General features: G+C 44.9%; 1 protein-coding gene across 2 annotated transcripts in view; it reads left to right on the plus strand.

The window, feature by feature from the left end:
* The window catches only part of Ktub (Tub domain-containing protein ktub), a 165,984-nt gene that overhangs the window by 143,810 nt on the left and 6,526 nt on the right, over nt 1-15,648 (plus strand). For both annotated transcript variants that reach the window (XM_077674638.1, XM_077674639.1), the window contains 4 exons: nt 4,031-4,249; nt 8,175-8,273; nt 9,003-9,090; nt 13,466-13,549. In XM_077674638.1, coding sequence (XP_077530764.1) covers nt 4,031-4,249; nt 8,175-8,273; nt 9,003-9,090; nt 13,466-13,549 — 490 coding nt within the window. The remainder of the gene's footprint in view (nt 1-4,030; nt 4,250-8,174; nt 8,274-9,002; nt 9,091-13,465; nt 13,550-15,648) is intronic.

The following is a 15,648-nucleotide window of genomic DNA, read 5'->3' on the forward strand; positions in this document are numbered from 1 at the left end:
GCTAAGGAGTCGCTACTGCTTCAAATATTGTTAAAAATATCTCCATTATATGTTCAAAGTTCGCGATAAAATTGACAAAATTGTTACAGACACAAAGCAGTCCTTTATGTCTCATTGGAAAGTGACTTTTCAATGATCCCGGCACAGATGCGGACGGCACCAAAACCCGTGGAAGGCCGAATCGTATGAAAGCAGTCTGGCCGTGTATAAGAGGAGAACAATGATTTCCAAAGTTATTAATGATAATAATAGTGAATATTAGTAAGGATTAGTAAGCCGGGAGTAGGGTGTGAAAAGATAAATTAACGCGACTAGGATGAATTTGAATAGATTAAGGTAGATTGGGATGAAGTAGGGTGGTACTACGGTGGATTGAGTTGAAATTATCCTGTTCAGAAGGGTAAGATGGACCAAGGACGGTAAAATAGCGTTAATGCCGTACCCGTCAATAAAGTACGCCAGGTTTTCGACTTGAATGCACGCAAGCAGACAAAATTCCCCGAGAAACTTTCTTTGAGGTACTGCCAAGGAACGGAATCCACAAAAAACCCCGCGCTTTAAAGGCTTGAAAACAGAAGATATGTCTCCTGTTAAAGAGCCCCTTTCGAAACAACTTGAAACCAGCAGATATATCTTTTGTGAAGGAACATGTTTAGAAAGATGCATTTTAAACATAGGCACTCCGCAAGGAAACAAATACCGACCGGTGCTCATAAACGACAGACGAGATGAAGTTTATTTTAGTTGCATGGCAGCCCGGCGGTCTGTTCAAGCTCACTCGAAATCTGCAACCCGCAATCCTCGTTCGTTGAAGCATCTGTGTGCGGTCTCAAGTGACTGAGCCGTCGTTTGGAACAGGTGTGCAGTTCCGATATCTTCTCTTTCACCTGTTTACGAAGCAACAACCTGCTTCGCCGCCGAAACCAAAGCTGCTCTCGCGCGCAAAAATATAAAGTCTCTCGGTGCGGAAAGGTAGAATTTAGTGCTTTTAGCGAAATTCCAAACGTTGTGGATCGTTCAAGAGACTCCTGAAAAACTTTTTTTCGAAAATAAAGCTTTCCAAACTGCATAAATATAAAACAGAGCTCAGTATGAAAGGAAGAAGCTGAAAGCGTTCGAGGCAGCGAGAAAGATAACACTGTTCCGTCAAAGCTAAAGCCTGTACTTAAAGTGCGAGTGTTGTTGGGCTTGCTTCCCCTTGAGATTCACAAGAGGGTCTGGTGGGTGCCGTAAATGGCAACGGAGCAGCTGGCCGGCGCCACCAGTCTTTCCCACGATTGCTCGTCGTACGTAAGTGGCAGGCCCGAGGAGGTTGTTCAGGGGATGCATCTCGGAATAATGCATTGGGGACAGGGCCATAGATCTTCAAGGGTGTGTGCCGCTGCAAGAATAAGCTACCGCCGGAAGTACACGCGTCGATGCTGTTTTACGTGAATAATAGAACACGCGACGAACGGTAGGCTCTGAAGAGTACTCTTGTACCGTTCGACCAACGATGGCGTAGCACGCTATGCCGTAGTGAAGGGTGACGGTTCGCCGGCGTCTGCACGGGGACTTTGATGTGGTATTTATACACCATGGGCCCGCCAAAAAACGTCAGTGATTAGCGGAAATCAATCAATCAATCAATCAATCAATCAATCAATCAATCAATCAATCAATCAATCAATCAATCAATCAATCAATCAATCAATCAATCAATCAATCAATCAATCAACCACTAACCAACCAATGTAATTAAATATTTAATTAGCTGATTGATAATCACGTTTGAAGGAAACCAATCATTTTCGTCATCTACCAAAGCTCTTCCAGCATCTAACCCGGTTTACACACCAAAAACGAAAATAATATTAAGGACAAAATAAGTGCGCAGTGAGCGGCTACCAAGTTCCAACACTAGGCGTAGGGGAACATTGGAGTTGAAAATTTTTCCTTCTTAAAGGGACACTGAAGTGATATGTAAACATTGCGGGATTACTTTCGCAAATTGTAGTCCGGAGTCCCCAGGCCATGTTTCGACCACCCTGGGCGCGTTTACGCGATTTTATTTAGTAGAAAAATTAATTCGAAAATGCTGTCCTCCTCTCTTTACGCTCGCCCATTTTCTGCGGCGTTTTCGTGTGACGTCAGGAGGGGATAAGCTGGCAATTGGCTGCGCTACTGAGCTACTGCACGGCTCCCCGGCCTTCAGACAGAGTCAGTCGGCCCAGCGTTTCGTCCGCCGGCCGCCGACGGGTCGTCGCAATTCGTTCGCTCAGTTGAAACGAGGACACGCTTGTGAATGGTAGAATTTCCCTTTCTTTACTTGGTTAGTTTGTACACTGTATCTAGCTTCAAGTCAAGGTCGCTTCACACAAGCGCTGCACAAGCGCACATGCGACGCTTCGCTGACTGGTATGCCAGGAGGAAAATATAAGGCCTCTTGAAGGCGGGAGAAGAGTCAGCGAAGTCAATATAGGTACTAAGGAAATAAAATCAACTGATATTTTTACCGTACAGCGTAAAACTAGGGTGCGGGAAGCACTTTTTTTGCGCTCGGCGAACAAGCACAGCGGTCAGCAGCACGACTACGCATCTGCGAACGCTTTTCCGTCTACGAAATGCAATTGCTAGACGTGAGCTATTGTGGAAACTCGGGCGACGCTTACTGCACGAGCGCAATACAACAAATAGTCACCTAAGCTGCTTGAAATGCCAAAACTAAATAAAAGTGTAAACTGGTTGTACAATATATACCCTATATTACGGATGCCAGCCGAACCCGCTCCGTGGCCGAGCGGTCTGGGTTGCTAGGTTTCCCACCGTGGGAATTTTGCAAGTCACGAGTTCAAATCCCCGCGGGTACGGGCTTTTTTTTTTTTTTTGTAGTTAACTTTTTCGTTTTCCGCCGATGTTTTCTATATTGAGTTCACCTTTTTTGGGCCGCAACGTTCATGGCTCCACGAACTAGTTCACAAAACGCGCGCAGGCTGGCACTGGCGCGCTAGCGAGTTCTCGTTGGCGTGCTGTTGCCATAAGCACCGACTGCTTGCAGGCAGTGGGCACAGGCCAGAATGAACAGACCCTTGGCCTGGTGCGAACACGCTTTTTACGACACAGGCATGAGGGAGGCAAGCTCCAAATATGGGGGAAAAGCGCATGACATTTGGGCGTCTGCGGGTACGCGGAGGGCGTTCATGCACTGCGTAGGTTTCGGCTAGTGAATGCTACGATTCCAATCCGTCCTAGGAGTCTTATCTTTATGCATTTTTACAGCTGACAACATGGCAGAAGCGCGGTACGATGATTACTGAGTGTTTGAGAATGCCCATCCAACAACGCCAACGGTTGTGTTTTACAGAACCGAAACCGAAACCGAAACTTGTTTGGTTGCTCACCTTGGGCATCGTCCAATCACGGTGCCCGCTCCTCCTAACGTCACAGCTTTAGTTGGTGCGGCCGCCGCAAATCGCGCATGGTAGTTTTTCTTCTTTTGCGCTTTGTAAAGTAATTACCGATTTGTCAACCGAATAAACGATGAAAAGTGTGCTAATTTGAGCCAGTCTACGCAGTGCAAGCAAAAACGGGAGCTTGACAAATTCACTTCAGTGTCCCTTTAAATATGCTTCTTGCCATGCTTTGTTCCCCGGCTATACTTATCGTTATTCTTTCAGCGACGCTGTACTGATCGTGGAAGGAACAGTAGGCAGCTGTGGGGGCCTTTAATACCATTTTTTGCGTTGATTAGCAATTTTAAGCACTTGTTTTTGTGACGTATCATCTCGTCACTAGCGCGGATCTTGTCGCATTGGAAGGTAATGTCCCGTGTAGGATAGCAAACTAGGCCTTAGCCTGGTTAACATTCTTGCCTTTCTATTACTTCTTTTCCTTCCTTCCTTCCTTCCTCGTCACACTGAAAGTGACCCCAAGAGGTTGGAAAGGGAAGAAATTGTTGACGACGTAGAGAAGCACACGACTACTCCCTGGCGTTTCGACGTCACTTTTGTCCTACAACTCCCCACTTACAAACTGTCCGTTTGTCACTTAGGTGTTCCTGCTTGCGGCCAGAAAGCGGAAGAAGAGTGCCACTTCAAACTACCTCATCTCGGTGGATCCGACGGACCTGTCCCGTGGGGGCGAGTCGTTCGTAGGCAAGCTGCGGTCCAACCTGCTGGGAACTGCGTTCACCGTCTACGACTCGGGAGAGAAAGCCGGAAGGAACAGCGAAAAGCGGTCTGCGCGCTCGGAAGTGGCAGCTGTTGTCTACGTAAGTACGAAAAAATCCGACACAGATCACGAGAAATGCCGAAGAGCTACGTAAAAAAAAAAAACGTTTCCGAATAAAGGTTTTCTTTTCATCTGCAAAAGCATTCGATGCTGTAACCGAGGAAGGGGACACATCAATTCATGAAAGAACTGGGAAGATAAAAAGCGTGTTGTAATTCTTGGAAATTTGGTTTCAAAATGGCACAACAGTTTTACGGGCCCGGGTTGTCGGCGTCTCATGAAGTCGTCGTAACCGTCGTCTCATGTAGTCACGCTACTAAAATACCGGGACACTCGTTTATGCCTTGCGCTGGAACGCTTTGTAACGGGTAGTAAAAAAAAAACACTCGTTTGTGCCTCGCGCTAGAAAGTTTCGAGCTTCATAGGCACGAGACTTACATCAAAGATGTATACCTCTACCCCCGATGGTTTCATCTCCGTTAGCAAAAATGCCAAGACGTTAAGAATACACGTATACAGTGCATACGTCGCTCCTCCTCAAGTTTCAAGTTAGTGGAGATGGCCCTAGTTCGTTCTTTTAAAGCGGGAGCTATCTTCGTGGGAGCGTTGGCGTCCTGTCAAACAACCAATGCATTTACCCATAGACCAATTGTTTCACTAAAAAGCTGCGATAACAGCTCTGGAAACACGGCGCGTGCGTGAAAACGGGCTTCTATTGTGTCAAAACATTTGCTATACACGCATCAATCGTGAAGAAGGAGTGCCATAGTATACCATTATCTTATGAGCCACGTATCGGTATACATGTGGATCATTCGTAGATGCTTTTACTTAGTTCCCGAGAAAGCGCCGTATGGGTTCGTTGTTCATTTGCGATATGGGTGTGAAGGTTTGACGATAGATAAGACGCACTTTCAGCGAAGCTATTAACGCACTTTTTACGCAGCTTTGACGTGAAAAAGCTTTCGTGCTTCTGTCAGCTTTATTTGGGAAGGGAGAGCAAAGTCTTTTTTTTCCTGTTTTTTACAGAATGGGGTGGAACAGTACCGACTGCAGGACTTAAAAGCCGTCCTTGTTAGACTTTCACGTTCAGGAACCCGAAATTCGTCACCCAATGCGCAGCCTCAAATGTCTCTCCGTGCAGCCTTCACTACTACACGAATTCCCTATTTTTAAGTTGCGTGCCACGCTGGTGGTCCTATATGTAAAACAAGCATAAAAAATTGATGAAGACATATCGAGTACCTATTTTTGCAGTTCCGTTCCAATAAAGACTGACCTGCGTTTGATGTAACAAAGAACGTCTACAGATTTTCGACATCAGCTTACGCTTTTAAAAACCAATAAACAGTTGTTCACCAGGATAATACCTTGGTAGCGGCTTTGGTAGTTTAATGGTACCTCACCTTGGTACCTTGGTAGCTTTATGGTACCCCACAAGTATGGTACCATACTTGTGAGGTACCATTCCATCCAAGGAGAAGTGTGATACGTTAGCAGCACTTTGCTTTGTCAGTGCAGTTACTACACAATGGTACCTCACAAGTATGGTACCATACTTGTGAAGTACCATTCCGTCCAAGGAGAAGTGGGATACTTTTGCAGTACTTCGCTCTGTCAGCGCTGTTACTTCACCATGGTACCTCACAAGTATCTACTACCCAATGGTACCTCACAAGTATCGTACCATACTTGTGAGGTACCATTGTGTAGTAACAGCGCTGACAGAGCGAAGTACTGCAAAAGTATCACACTTCACCTTGGATATTTTTGAACTTCTCTGCCACTTAATCTTATGACATGGGAAGCTTCAGGACTGGTGGTTTGAAAACAACTAATCAAAAACGTGTCCAATAAAAGCTAGGGTCCAGTGTTTGAAAAGCCTGGATAAGGAGCGTGGGATGTTTTTCAATCAAATTGGCCGTAATATCGTAGTCCACCAGGTGGGGTATGTGAGGACTCTTGTCAACTTTGCAGGGTAAAGAACTGCCATTTTTGCATTTGGTCCCACTCACAGCGAGGGATCCAAGTGCTATTAGGGAACTTAGTACTTTTCTACATTTCAACATTGGTATCGTTCACATCCCGACTGGGCATAACCTAGAAGCTCACCCAGTGCCTTATTTCTTGATCAGAAGTAGTTGCACTCATCTACAATTTTCTTAAGGTTGCAGGATGGGGAGTTGGGCGAGTTGGTAATGCGGCATGGTTACTTGGAAACAGCGCGTTAAGACAGGACCACGAAGAAAAGAACGAGACAGGACGAGCGCTTAAGTTGCTTAGGGTTGCTTTGTCACATTCAAATAGAATTTAAGTAAGTAGGAAACCAAGCCTAGAGCTGTCAGTTGGAAGCAACTAAAAAATTGCAGGAACAAGAAAGTTATGACAAAACCATTCCTGAAAATTAGCACGCAAAAATGCCTCGACGTAAAGAAATATTCTCGCCATGTGTACAAATGGCGACGGTGCAATAACAGAGTACCGCGGGTGGGTATATGTGGCCAAGCTATCGGGTGCAGGGTGTTTCACACGACTGTGGGAATTTTCCGAGGATTGTTTCAAGATGATTGTTTGAATATTGTTTGAACATGCTCTACTTGATAAGGACACTAGCATACACTGTCACGCACTATCATCGGAAGTACTTGCTTTAGTCTTGTCGGGGAGGCTAAATTCAGCTGAGAATCTGACTATTGATGGTTAGTAGAAACCAGCAACTTCGGCCTCCTCTAACCAAAGTGAGGTCAACGAATCAAATTAGATTTTGTTAAAGAATGGTGAAATAGTTTATAGCGTGATAGTAACTGAACTCCGAGTATTAAACGTCCTGCTTCTGCTTAAGCTTATTAGGGATGTATTGTATTTCACAACAACATATGGTTCTCTACCAGCCGCAAAAGTCAGTGCAGTTAGTGCTGAACGTCTTCGTTTGCTCCGTCGATTGTGACAAAAAAAGCTTGCGAAACCTGTGGGCCACAGCCTGTTTCAGCCTTTGTGTGCACTGAACACGACCAAAACATAGTAAATCTTAAACCTTTCACAACGGATCGATATTCTTACAAATAAATGCAGTCACTAATAATTCAAACATCATAGTAGGCACCTGTGAAACAATGTTTTATTAAGACATTTTGTGACCAGTAGTTAGCTTTAGTAAGCATTTGTTTCCAAAGGATAGAGTTACAAAACTTATTTTAAAAAGTCGAAGGAAAATGCTAAAAGTTTCCTGGAGACGGGGCCTTCCTTACAATTGAGAGGATGTAATAAATATCCCAGTAGCTACCCATGCGAAAATTAAAATTTATTCTTAACATAGGTTATTAGCTCTACCACGAGTGGCAGTGACTCTACCGTAGAAGCAGCAGAACCTGAGAGCCTGTCGTAACCCGAGTCAGAAAGTGATAGGGGAATGCGCTGGCACCAAAGTGCGTGGACCTTAATAAGTACACGTGTTTTATTTCATGCGTTACAGCATGGAAATGGGCACCATAATATAATGCCAGATTTTAATTTGAAATATTATCTGTTCGAAGGGAACGTGGAAGCATTCTACCGTGAAATATTTCATGCATAGTGAAGAAACAGTGGGGGACCGTGATGTGGTGTATTGATGTGTGATGTAGTGAGTGTTTTTGAAGTATGTGGGCACCTGCGGATATCTCTGCAGGAAATGGGCTCTTGTATCCTGTCTGACTAGAAGATTAATGTTTCATATGCACTACGCATTTTGTTATGTATTGAATCAATTTATCACTTTTCTATATTGCTTCATCTTACGCTAATAAAAAGTTGTCGTAGTAATGGCGATAAGCTAAGAACCCCAAGCAATATTAGGGCCCGGTATGTTTTGCTAGAAACAACTGTTTTCGCTTTTCAATTTCTAGTTTTGGTAGGTGCCTACTAAAACCCTCCGCGTAACAACTAGGATCGGCTCCACTCTGACAGCGATTTTACTTTTCAATTAGGAGACGAACGTGCTGGGGTTCAAGGGTCCCCGAAAGATGACGGTTATCCTGCCGGCCATGACGAAGGACCACAAGAGGATCGACTTGAAGCCTTCTTACGTAAGCGATGACAGCTCCTAAGATACAGCCATTCATTCGAACATAGATAAATTTATGGCTCAAGCACAAAAAATAACGAAACACTGTGAAAATTGGTATAAGGCCTAAGTAAACTTCTTATTTGAACCTGCAAAATGACCGTTGGTTTTAAGGACATCCCAACGCTTTAGTGGTGTGTTAACGTTCATTGTTTTGGACAAATCTAACAGAGACAGGATGACTGCTATTTTGCGTGTTTAATATCACAAAGTTTAAAGGTCTTGAAATAAAAATGCTGCGCTTTTTCTGATGAATCAGATTTCGCTGCTCCTTAGTTGGAGCACAAAGCTGTGTAAGAAAACACGTCAACTGAGCGAAGTTAGTACAAGTGGAGTACCTGCATTGTGAGAAGTAGACCTGTCATTGTCAATGGCTTGAGTTGTTGCGTCGAAGAATCGAGAAAGAACCAACAAAGAAAAGATTTGTCAGAAAACCTTGAGAGACAAACCTAGCTCCTGAAATGTTGACTGTCCGGCTTTCCGTTTCGATGCACTTTCACGGTATTGAGCGGACCTCTTTCTTTGCTAGGGTGCGGCGGACCGTTACGAGGACCTTCTTTCTTAGTTTTTCTCCTAGTATTGAGCTTTCAAAGGCAGCACAGAGCCCAGGCTTAGTACTTTAGAACTTGACTTGTACTTTCTAGGCTTGACTTGTCCGTTCGCTTTTTTTGTATTTCTTTTTTTTTTGCAGGAACACGAGGGTTTGCTGGACCGATGGAAAAGCCGGAACATGGAAAACCTTCTCGAACTTCGGAACAAGACGCCCGTCTGGAACGAGGGTTAGACACCATTACACCCTTGCTTCGCATACGCTATTTATGGTTAGAGTGGAATGGATCGCACGTCATCGCCATTGATGTCAGGATGTGCTTACACCAGAAAATGTAAGAAATACCCTCAAAATACCGCGGTAACAACTCTAATTACGTCATTTATCCGAATCAGTAATGCACGATTAAAACTTCCAACGGCCTTCCGTCCTGTGAGTGATGTAAGTGAATCAATTCCTGGTCACAATCAATCTTACAGTGATACGAAGATCACGAGGAAACAGCCAAAACATAATTTCTAACAGCGAAGCTGTTAGATAAATCGTTTGTGAATGGTGTCCGCCGTTAAAAAAACACGCAAAATACCGAGCACTCGTGCACGCGTGCCTCGACCGCACATTCGTAAAGCTTAGCATACCCACTTAGGAAGATTGGCCAATATTCGCCAAAAAAGAAAAAAAACTTGACTGTTCGTTGCGTGCCTCTAGCGCACGTTCGTCAAGCCAAGCATACCCACTTAGGGAGGCTGGCCAACACTGGCCACAAAAAAACTCCAGTAATCTCCGTATTGTCGCCAACACTTGCTCGGAACAAAAAAGACACGTCATGGCATACGCCCCTCGTTAGTTCGTCCTTGTGTCGTCGTGCGCATGCGCTCTGCACCGTAGAAGAGCCGCGACTTGAATGGCAAAGCTTCTGTACGTGATCATTGACTCCACATGACCAGGCCGCAGATAGCTCGCACGGCCGAGGAAGAGGCCACGCTTCGAGTGGCTCGGCGTGCAAAGCATCCGCTAGAGACGATAATTCGCGCTAGCAGAGTGGCGTACAAAAACGTCGAACAAAACGACGAGCACTATCTGGCATTGTTCGACATAAGGTTATTGAAATGCCGTGCTGCCGATGTCAACCAAAACACCACAACGATAATAAAACTCAAATTTGTGCTCGTCAATGATTACTTATAACAGCTTCCTTATCCAAGTCTTGCGCATGAGGACAAGCTTCCCTGAATTCTGTTCTGGTAGCTTAAGTTGTTTTCCATTTTATTACACACGATGCCGTTCGTAGACGACACATTGGTGAGACCACCATGACACTGGATTAGAGCGATGATATTGTAAGCAAAAACGAAGAAAGCTTTCTGACACATTAATCGTAATTTATGTTGCTTGGGACGTGGAATGACCAATTGTGGCTATGATCAAAGCAGAACAAATTGATTTCACACATTTTAGTTTGGTTTCCTTCGTGAAGCATGTAAAGGTTAGAAACTGAACTTAAAAATTTAAGATGCGTCTAACGTGGCGCCGTGGTTCTGAAAGTCAATATTTAGCATTTTACCAATCAATACATTTAGGCAACATTATCCTTTCCTTTTTTTCTACCCTTCAAAATGCCCTCTGGGTGGTTTGCTTTGCAGGACTCCCTCAAGATACTCAGTAGGTCTGCTTCGTACTTGTCTTTTATAGCAAAGCAGCCTGTCCAGGAGAGCGAATTCCGGCGATAATAGGACCCGAGACACATTTTGAACTCGAGGTTGTGATCGAACCTGTGAGATCGTTTATTGGAAAACGCCATACATAAACGCCACATATTTCGAGTCAAATAACTGGCGTCAGGTGCACCTCTGATCACCATAAATGGTCGTTCAGGTGCTCTGCGGTCATACGTCCTTTTAGAAGAAAGAACAGTGAAAACAGCACAACAAGCTTTTAAGCACAATTTCTTCTGCACCCTTTCGGCGATCTGCGCTTGTTACATGGTCTTCTGAATTTTTTCCGCATTTCATCTCTATAAGCACCCTGTATTTACCCCGTCTTTCTGCCCCGTCTTCCTACCCCGTCTTTATGAACCATTAGGTTCTTACGAATCAATTTAGTCATTTCAGTACTGTCTTCTTGTCTAACCATGCCAGCGTGCAACTCAGTATAGAGTTTTTCCGCTATGTTCGTCATTTCATTCGCGTTGTGCTTGCGGTTATCTGTTTCGTCTCAGAGTGCTTATCTTGTATCTTTGCCAATAGTAAGTCTTTCCATAGGTACCTGGAAGCTTTCTCCGGGCTTCCGGAAGGGTTTTTAGAATTGAGCTTATTCTGCGGGTATGGACGGCCGAACCACCGACGAACTGACCACGCTGGGAAACTGTGCAGATCAATGTGGCCAAACGAAAATGCTGCACATGTAACACCACTGCTTTCCCTTAAACTGGAAATAATTAGTCTGGTGAACTAACGAGACAAGTCAGAGTCGGGCTGCCGATGCTCGGGTCACGTTGCCGTGGGTGAATACCCATGCACGAGTGGCACACGAAAGCTCACGATTTCAAAACCCCGTCTCGATGGCACCACGCCGGAGGCCCCACTCTTTATGTACTCTGTAAAAAAAGAGGATAGAGCAAGGGCCACGACGTCTGGGGACACGGTAGTGTTCTGTTTACAATATGGCGAAGGGTGAAAGGCGAAGCAGCTCGAGCGAGAGCTGCTCACGTGACGACGGGCTCCAGTGATGATAATCTCATCGGTGCCGCGATGATTATAATAAATTTTCAACGCCAGGCCTCGTTTTAGAAAGCCCCGTACTCATAATCCCCTCCCACATTTGTCCCGTGCCGATGGTGCGGCGCCGAAAGAACCTCTCTTCAAGCGCCGTACTCATAACCAAAGCCCACAGCGTTCTACGTTGGTTTCCATTCTTTATAATTTTTAGGATGGCCTATGGAAGGACACGTAAAGACGGGAGACGAAAAGTAAAAAGGCAAATATTTTCACCGACGCTTCTGGCTCGTTTTGTGGTGAATGCTTTTGTCCTCTCTGAGTTCGCGTCTTCAATTATCAGTTTCATAAGTAATGTTGGACCAACATGTTGGCATTACATACTTATAGCCATCTATGAAGAGCCCGTCTTTCCTTTTTGGTTCTCAATAACATACAAGGCGAAGCAGTTGGTTCGGGGCTGAATGTCGCGCTCACTCGACAAGGCAGTGGCCCCGCGAAGGTGGCAGTACTAGAGACCTCTTCGCCAGTAACGCGAGAATAGCGAACTTCACTGCTTGTTTATCACTTCCGCATCAGGTGGCTACGGTCCACCCTACATTTTCACGTCTTCCTGGTGACGTGAAAATGATTTGCTGTTGTCTTATCCACTGTTTCATTGTGTTGTTGCATTGCTTTACTTCAGTGCCATGTTTCTCTTCCCCCCCCCCCCTTTCTGTTTGCAAAATGTAAGTCATGTAATCCCGCTTAATTGGTTGTTGTATGTATGTGATGTTAGGCTTGATGCCTTTTCATATTCTTTTTTTCCTGTTTATTGCCTGTACCACTCCTGCTTGGGCTTCATGCCTGCAGTTTCTTGTAAATAAATAAAAATAATAGACCGGGAATTCAAATTAGCGCTGGTAATGACAGAAACCGTGCCATACCAGCGCTATTTCGGTAGGTTGAGGTGGGTCGACGCGGGACGCTTTGATAACTTAAAAAACAGCTCCCTTTCTCCAGCTCCCCTTTTAAGCGTACATTCCTTTTGCTCCTTCCACGTCTTCCTTGAGATGGCCGTAGAACGTTATCTTTCTAATGTTAAAGTATTTAGGCACACAAAATTACGTTTTTTGTGTCATCACGGGAGAGTGGTTCGGGGAAACTGGCATTGGGTATTCTGGCACACGGGGATGTTGTCGGGAGGCTTTTGCGACGGAGCTTGCGCGCGCGGTGCGGTCGGTATACACTACCATGCACGCACGGCTGTGAAGGTGTACGGGGGACGCAAGTGGCCCGCGACTGAGCTGGCGTGGCTCCTGATCTGAGCAAACAGGACAGGCTCTTACATACTACGTACCAAAGAGTTTGCATTAGGGTCCTAAAAACTACAATATTTGCAGACTGCACCATGTTTCTGATGATGGAGGTAGTTACGTAATTTGTAATACGATGTTCTTTAGCCGAAGTATTGTGTCGTGCTCGCACCCCATTGTACTGGTGTACCTTACGTTTTCAATTGGAAACCGCGCAATACTTCTGAAGACGCGAATGCCTGTTGAGTTCGCGAATAATTGCAGCATTACGAAACAAAGGAGCTTAATATCAATCCTGAGGAATGCTGCTGTGCGTCCCTTCGAACAACGCAACGATACATTACTTACGTAACGAAAACAACCGTTTTGTAACTGCGAGCTCGCTTTTGTTGTCAACAAGCTTTGAAACATGGCGTTACCCTGCCGTATCTGATTACGATAAAGAAAGGCAACCCGAACATATAATACAACCCGAACGGTTGTATTATAGGGAGCATTTCCTGATTATTAAGGGGCTAATCTGAAGCGTCGCAGAACCACACGGCAAGTAACATGTGGATATTTTTGTTCTCTTTCTGCCTTTCTGTGCTTACAGACACGCAGTCGTACGTCCTCAACTTCCACGGAAGAGTCACACAAGCGTCTGTGAAGAATTTCCAGATCGTTCACGAGAATGACGGTAAGGGTCGTACTCAGTGCGTTGCCAACGTTTTGACAAGACTTGCCTTCATCAGAGTTAGGCAACTCCGCGTTCCGATACGCAAAACACGTCATCGTTGTACTCCACATATTTCCGAAATTTTACTGATATTATATTTGTAAAATAAACTGTATGGCTACTCATGGTTAAAAAGTAAGAAAGGGCGTAATAATACAGGTAACTTTACTTTGACGTTTCGGTCAGGGACCACCCTTCTTCAAGGATGAGACTCATTCTTGAAGAGAGTCCCCGCCCGAAACTCGAGGTAAAGATGCTAAGTTTTTTGTTGCGCCCCTTTTTACGATATATATATATACACCGTATGTACTCGATTTTAAGCAGATCCTTTTTTTCATGATCGCGGGTGGCCAAACTGAGGGGGGGGGGTGCTTAGATTTGGAAAAGGTAAATTAACCCCCACCCCCTCGACAATTCTCGCTCCGGTATCTCGACGAGACGGTTGCAAGGAATAATGATTTGTTTGGGTAAGATTTCAAGATAAGTACATATAGTGAATAATGAAATGTTCGGGTAGGACTTCAAGATAAGTACAGACAGTGAATTCACCGCTTACGTCTGATACTCACTCACCCTCATTACCACTTGAGCCCGTTGTGCCACATGGGCCGCCACTCTCACTATCCCCCAGAAGAATGGTCTTCTGTTCCGTTGAAGGGGTTTATAAGGGGAAACCTCATGAATGACATGGCCGGATCGTCAACTCGGGCCCTGCTTCCACGCTTCTGAAATCCACCTTGCGATGGTTGCTTAGAAAAGAGGGTGCTTAGATTCGCGTGCAAACTTCTTTTTTAATATATTTCCCGAAAGCAGGGGAGGGTGCTTAGAATCGGGGCGTGGTTAGAATCGCAAAAATACGGTATATATGGATAATACATACCCACGTGCGTATTGTGCATGTATGCATACATCCATACGTGCATACGCGCTCTTTCATGTGTTTTCTTCCTAGTCCTTGTTGGTTTTGCGCAATCGTAGCCATGAATCGTTTCCAACTAGGCCGGCTCGCTGTGTGCTTATACCTACATACACAGAGCGAGATAGATGGAGAAATACACAGGCGGTGGTGTGAGGGCTCTGCGCCTTCCCAAGAGTGCGCGTCTAGGCTTGGGATCCCATGGACAGGTGCCGCCAGAGCTTTTTTATTAGTGGTTTTAACTATGCGAGTGCGTATTGTATCAGCGAAATAGCGAAATATGTTTCGCCCGGAAAGCGAAATAATGTTGAGTTTTTGCAGGAGTTGTAGGTTGTAGGGTTGTTTTTTGTATTGGTACCTGTGATGGAATCATATACCTGTAACGTAACAAAACCATCGTTTGAACGTAGTACTACCCCAAAGCAATTTCTCCTTTGGAATTCTAGCCGTGCGATAATATTTCAGAGAAGATGAACAGGCTTTATTGTTGCGGAATGGACAGCCCCATTCTATCCCAATTCCGTCCAGAATAATTAAATCTTTCCACGATTCCATTCTTTTCCATTCCGCTGAATGCAAAAATTTTGCCCATTCCCAATCCTGGAATGTCCGGGCAGTTCAATCTCATACCTGTATATCCTGAACTACAACTTACTTTTCTGTGGCTGTATCGGCGATTACGAACGCAACAATGCTGACGTTATCAGACGCGTTGAGAACCGCAAAAATATGAATGCACGTCGCCAAAGTCGAGGGGTGGCAGCAGCGTGCTGACGCCTCGTGACAAGAAAGATATACAAAGTATCGCGGCAATAATGCCTTCTCTGGCGGTGGGAGAATGCGCTAGCATGGCTTCTCTTTGAGTTATGCCACCAGCGTATGTCGCTAAATTTAGTGTCGCTAAGATTTGTGCTGGTTGAGTTTAGCTTTGCTAAGTGTACGATGTCTAAAAACATGAGACACCATTATTAGACCGTATTTCAACCTCTTAATCGGTACCAGTTTTCCCCTTGCATTTTTGCCCTTTTATTCGTCGTTATGACCGAAAGCCGTCACTAATCGCTCTTGTTAGACATATGTTCAGGCTTAACGGCAAGAAACCTTATCGTTCAGCTTAACGGCGTACCTAGAAATGCCAAATACA

The sequence above is a fragment of the Haemaphysalis longicornis genome, unplaced genomic scaffold (genome assembly GCF_048455015.1).
Source record: "Haemaphysalis longicornis isolate Haplotype H1 unplaced genomic scaffold, Haemaphysalis longicornis Haplotype H1 scaffold_6, whole genome shotgun sequence".
Lineage (NCBI taxonomy): Eukaryota > Metazoa > Arthropoda > Arachnida > Ixodida > Ixodidae > Haemaphysalis > Haemaphysalis longicornis.